Here is a 6,181-nt window from a genome sequence, read left to right as displayed (position 1 = left end):
CAACAACATATCAAAAAAATAATAATGCCTCACAACCAAGTGGGAGTCACACCAGTGATGCAAGGGGGGTTCAGGATCAGGGAACAATCAACATACTCTGCATAAAAATGACCCTATCAATCAACACAGAAAGGCGGTTAAGAAAACTCACTGTCCACTGCTGATGAAACCAGTCAACAAAACACCAGTAGACGGAAAGCCAAGATAACGAGGGCATATATGCACACACCCAACCTTCAACCTCACTCTCAGGGGAGAGCAACTGATGCCCCTCCCTAGCAAACAGGAGCCAGATACCCAGGCCCTTTGTCACTACTCCTGGGGTGGCCCGGAGGATCAGCACTGTACCCCAAGGTCAGCTGTTCACACTCACCAGCAGCTCCTCAGAAACCCTATACAGTGTTGCTATGAGTCAGAACCAACTCCCTGGCACTTAACAAAGTAACATTCCAGGTTGTATTGGAAGTCTTACTGAGGGCTTTAAGAAAAAGAAGAAATAAAACTTGTATTTGCAGATGACATGATCCTACACTAAAAAAATCCCAAAGATTCAGCAAGAAAATTATTGGACCTCATTGAACGATTCAGCAAAGTGGCAAGGTACAGGATCAATATACAAAAATCAGTTGGATTCCTTTACACCACCCCAGAGAGCTCTGAAAAGGAAATCTGGAAGACAATAGCATTTACAATAGCCACCCAAAGATGAAATACTTAAGAATAAATCTAACCAGAGATAAAAACAAAACCAAACACTACAAAAAAACAAGAGATGGACAAAAATGGAAGAGTGTACCATGCTCATGTCTTGTTGCTATGAAGTGCTGTCAAGTCGGTTCCAACTCATAGTGACCCTGTAGAGGGCTTCCGATTAGCAACTGGAGGGTTTGAACTGCCGACCTGGTGGTTCGCAATCCAGTGCTGATCCTACAGTGCCACACCAGGAGTTAAATCTTGTGCAAATATCAACACTGCCCAAAACAATCTATAGATATAATGCAATCCCAGTTATTCTTTAAAGAGATGGAAAAACTAACCACAAACTTCATATGGAAAGGAAAGAGACCCCAGATACACATTACTAAAAAAGAGGAACCAATTCGGAGGCCTCTTCCTTCCCGATCTCAAAACCACAGTGGTACTGGTACACTGGACGGCACGTACATCAACAGAAGAAAATGGAGAACCTAGGAGTACATTCCTCCACCTGCTATCAGCTGATCTACAACAAAAGGCCAAAACACACGAAATAGGAAAGAGATCATCTCTTCAACAAGTGGTGCTGGAAAAATTGGAAATCTATGTGCAGAAGAATGAAACAAAATGCATTAATCTCATGCCATACACAAAATCAAACTCAATATAGATTCAAGACTTAAACGTAAAATAAACCCAGAACTATACAGACCATCAATGAAAAATCAGGGACAAATTAAGGGGGTCTGAAACACGGCTTAAACACACTCTCAAACGTAGCTGAAAACACACAGATAGCAGAAGGCAAAATAGATGACTGGGACCGCCAACAAACTGTTGCTTATCGTTAAGTGCCATAGAGTTGGTGCCGATTCATAGGGTTTGCGGAGAGCAACTGGTGAGTTTGAACAGCTGATCTTGTGGTTCAAACTGACCTTGTGGTCCAGTGCTTATCCTATAGCTCTACACCTGTTGTTAAGTGCCATCGAATTAGTTCTGACCCATAGCGACCCTGTATAGGGTTTCTGAGGAGTCACTGGTGAGCCTGAACCAATGATCTTGCAGTTCAAACGGCTTTGCAGTCTGGCGCGTTAACCCACAGCGCCACACCAGGACTCATAACTCTACACTAGAAATCAAAAAAATTATATAAACCAAAAGATTTCACCAAAACAGTAATAAGACAAACCACAGACTAGAAAAAAACATTTGGCCAAGACCTAGCAGACAAAGAACTACCCTCTCAAATTTATAGAACACTTCAACAAGACAACAAATAATCCAATGTAAAAATGGGCAGAGGACTTGAGCAGACACTTCACCAAAGACCTTCAGGCAGCCCAACAAACATGAAGAAGTGCTCATGATTACCACTCATTAGAGATGCAAACCTAAACAGGACTGAGCTCTTACCTTACTCCGGCATTCACAGCACTTCCAAGACAACAGAAAACAACTGATGCTGGACGAGGGTGTGGAAAGTCTTGGACCCTCGCATGCTTCTGGCGGGACTGTCAAATGGGGCAACCGCTGTGGAAAATGGCATGGCACTTTCCAGAAGGTTGGGAGGAGAAATACTGCATGGCCCAGCCCTCTCCCTACTTGGTATATGGTTATGTGTCGTGCATAGCGTTTCCGAGGCTTTAGAGAAAGCCTCATCTTTCTCCCGGGGAACAGCTGGTAGTCTTGAACTGCTGCCCTGGAGGTTAGCAGCCCGACTCCTAACCACTACGCTACTGAAACCAGAGCCGTGGCAGGAACAGACACAAACGCACACGTGCTCACTGCGGCATCAATTACAACAGCCCAAGGATGGACACAGCTAGATGCCCACCAGCAGAGGAAGGGCTGAACAAACTGGGGTGCGGACACATGGTGGACATCAGGCAGCACCGAAGGACACCGGTAAAGAGCACTGGCAAAACACCGCCACATAGTGTGGAGGACACTGTGCTGAGAGCAGTTAGTCTGTCATGAGGAGACAGCTGTTGTTTGAAGCCAATACTGTAAAAAGTCAAGAAAAAGTTTTCACTCTGTAACACACCTTCTGTGCTAGTTACCGGACTCCTGGTGTGGACTATGAACCATAGGGTTGGCGGTTCAACTCCACCAGCTACTCCTTAGAAACCCTACGCAGGGTCACTATGAGTCAGAACTGACTTGATGGCACTTCACAACAGCAACATGATGGCTGCCAGGAGGTGAGAGGGAAGGGCAAATTATTCACTGGTGTGAAGCGGCAGGATCAGCACTCGACTACACGATCGGTTCAAATCACAAGGCCGGCAGTTCAAATTCACCAGCCGCTGCTCAGACACGCGATACATGGGGTCACTATGAGGTGGAACCGATTCAACAGTACTTAACAACGAAACAGTGTACACACACGTTAACCTGGATGACGGGGAAGGCAGCTAGACAGAAAAAAAGAGGCAAAATAAAAGGAAAGTGCTATTTTGCGTGTGTATCTGAAGGGAAACAACACATCTGGGAACTTTCAGGCAAATGGGGAAAAAAAGCAGAGAAAGAAAGAGAAAGGCGAGAAAAAGGAAAAGAATTGGCCGTGGACAGCAGGGTGGGAAGTGTGGTGGAGCGGCTGGCTTTTCGGTGCCAAAGTGGTGGAGACGTTTCAAAGCCACCAGCCGCGGCTTGGACAACCTCTCTGTAAAGGGGGCTCTGAGATGGAACAGACCACAACAGGAAGAATGAAACGCCGGTGGGTGGGCGGCTCTCCTCCAGGGGCCAGCTGTCCCTGTTGCAAAAGCTCCTGCTCAGCAGCCCCCTAGCGCCCCTTGTGACCTCAGGACGTACTCTCTTGGTGGACGGAATCCGCAGGCAGTCTTCCTCTACGTGAAAGCCGCACGCCTGGCCCACCTCCCTGATGAAGTCCAGGTACTCGCGGTACTGCGTCTTCTGGCTCTGGCGCCGCCGGTACTTCCCCGCGAAGCCGAAGAAACAGCAGGGGAGCACGAAGAAGCGGCAGCGATAGGAGGACCTGCGCGGGAGGGGCGGGGTCGGCGGAGTGGGCGGGGCGGACTGGCGCAGGCCCTCCCCGCAGCGCCCACCTCCGGGGCCAAACACGGAAACCCAGTGCGTGGTGGGTCTTGTATGTTTTCAATATAATTGTCACTTCTAGAAAGTGGACAAGGGGCTCTGGTAGCATAGTGGTTACGAATCGGGCTGCTCACCTCAGGGTCAGCAGTTCGAAACTACTAGCTGTTCCACTGGAGAAAGATGAGGCTCCCGTAAAGATTTACAGCCTCGGAAAAGTTGTACTGGGTCACCAAGTCGGAACCGACTCCACCGCACATAACCACCACCACCATGAAGAGAAGGCTTAGGGCCCAGCCACGCTGACCAGACAGCCCGCCCAGGTGCCACTGCAGACACGCGTGCACGCCGCTCTCACACGGACACACATGCGTGCTCAAGACTGAGGCAGGCAGGGTTCCCTCTGAACACAGCCCCTCCTGTTTTGGGGAACACTGCCCCTAAATACTCATATCCCTGGCTACAAGGCTTATATAGGCAGACAAGAGGCCAGCCGCCAACATAATCTTCATTTCAAAGCACCAGACTTGAAACAGTAAAGGGGTGCAGGAGGCGTTTGGACGGGTCCTGCCCTCAAGCTTTCACGGGCTTCACCTTGTGCCCGCCCCACACATGCCTGTCCTCCATGTTGGCCACTGACATCACGTGATGCTAATGCACACAGACCGCAGCCTAGAGTCCGCACCCCTTTCTCTGCACTGGGGAACCCAGAAAGCCATGTGACCCCTTCATCATTGGGGTCTTCATCTTACTACCCGGGTCTGGAACCAAACCTGCCCCATCTCTGAGGTCTGTCTGTCACACTATGTTCCATGGTCTCCTTGCAGCTACCTGGACTGGCCATACCTGCAGTCCTCACCTGGCGGCGATGACCGGTATCCAGGGCGTGAGCTCATCGGAGTGGTTACCGATCAGCCAGTCCGCATCAGGAAAGAGGTTCCGATCGTCAGGCGTGATGGCGCCTTCCTGAGAGAAACAGGGAAACCAGTGTGGAGGACACCCCCAGGGCCCTGAGGGCCAAGGACCAGGTGTCCAGCCCAGGGAGAAGGGCTCACACTGCCAGGCACCATCGAGTCCGTTCCCACTCCCGGAGACCCCACAGGGGCTCAAGGCTGCGGCCTTCCAGACACAGAGCAGCAGGTCTTTCTGGTACTTCTGGGGATGGGAGCCCCAGCTTTGGGCGAGCCGTCAACCGCTCCCTGTTTATGGCACCCTGGTTGTGTACAGCCAGGCTCTGCTTGCAGTGGGCTACCCTGCTGAGAGCACCGATCGTGGCTCAGACGTGAGCACCCCTTCAGGACCCGCTCTCTCGGGGAGCAGGCAGAGAAGACGGCGCTGTAGGTACAGGGAGATGGCACTCAGCAGACAGGACCCCTCCTGCGAGGACAGACCGCATCCTGTACCTCCAAGTGCGTCTCTGCCCCGAACATGGTCCATATGTGTCTTCTTCGGACATCAATCCCGCGGCCTGGGTGCTGAAACCGTAGAGTGAGAGCTGTAAAGCCCTGCGGGTGCTCCACCTCACCCCCAGCCCCCACAACGTGGCCAGGAGACCTGAACTACCAGCTGTCTGCAGTGGCCACTGCCCCCGTGGGTCTACTCCTCTAGGGACCCCCGTGGCAACGCTGGGCCCCCACATCCCCTCCAGGCAAGCTGGTACTCTCAGGCCTGCCGTTAGTGACCATGCATGCGCCTTGCACTGTGGCAGGCCACATCTGGAAGGAGACCTGCATCAGCCGGTGTGTGGGTGCTACAGCTCCAACCTCGCTATGTTGTAAGGCACCAGCCCGCTCCAAGCTCCTGACTCAGGAAGCAGGGGCGCCGTCCCCACACCTAGTGCACCGTAGCTTCACAGGCCTCGCTCAAGGCTTGGAGCTGCTCTAAGCACCTGACCCTTCATCCCTCCCTGCCCCCACCCCACAGCCAGAGTGCGGCTGATGCTGGAAGCCTCTCCTCACACAGGAGGACACGGGTGTGTCCCGGGAGGCTGTTGGGGTTTCCCTCCTGGTCTACAAAGTAACTGGAGCCTGTAACAACAAACCACTATTCCCACAGCCACACAGACAGGAAACCAACCCAGGGCCTGGCCCAGAGGGGCCCGAGCGCAGCATTACCCCTGCGCGGTGGAGGATGTGTGTCAGGAGCCCGTTCCCGCAGCCCAGGTCCACGAAGGACTGCTTCTCCACCACCCCGCGCTTGGCTCGTTCCTCCTCCCACAGGATCTGAGGCACACAACAGACAGAGCCAAACTGAAGTGAGAAGGGACACTACCCAGAGAGATCAGACACGGCAGCCTAGGGCTGCAAAGCCCTCATCCACACCGGACAGGCTTGTCAAAAGGGTGGCCCAGGCAGTCCTGGTCTCCCTGGGTCTCCAGCCACCAGACACGAAGGAGCTCTCGTAGCGGGCCTAAGGACTGCACATGGAAGAGGAC

General features: G+C 52.3%; 1 protein-coding gene across 1 annotated transcript in view; it reads right to left on the bottom strand.

Moving 5' to 3' along the window:
- TRMT44 (tRNA methyltransferase 44 homolog (S. cerevisiae)) overlaps positions 1–6,181 on the bottom strand; it is a 30,553-nt gene that overhangs the window by 17,183 nt on the left and 7,189 nt on the right. Inside the window, exons 5-8 of the mRNA XM_006875323.1 lie at positions 5,862–5,969; positions 5,151–5,222; positions 4,607–4,713; positions 3,508–3,691 (exon numbers count right to left, since the gene is read on the bottom strand). Of these exons, the coding sequence (XP_006875385.1) occupies positions 3,508–3,691; positions 4,607–4,713; positions 5,151–5,222; positions 5,862–5,969 (471 nt within the window). The remainder of the gene's footprint in view (positions 1–3,507; positions 3,692–4,606; positions 4,714–5,150; positions 5,223–5,861; positions 5,970–6,181) is intronic.

Source organism: Chrysochloris asiatica, unplaced genomic scaffold (genome assembly GCF_000296735.1).
Source record: "Chrysochloris asiatica unplaced genomic scaffold, ChrAsi1.0 scaffold00319, whole genome shotgun sequence".
Classification (NCBI taxonomy): Eukaryota; Metazoa; Chordata; class Mammalia; order Afrosoricida; family Chrysochloridae; genus Chrysochloris; species Chrysochloris asiatica.
The sequence above is the reverse complement of the archived record's forward strand: the minus strand, read 5'-3'. Positions and strand labels throughout refer to the sequence as shown.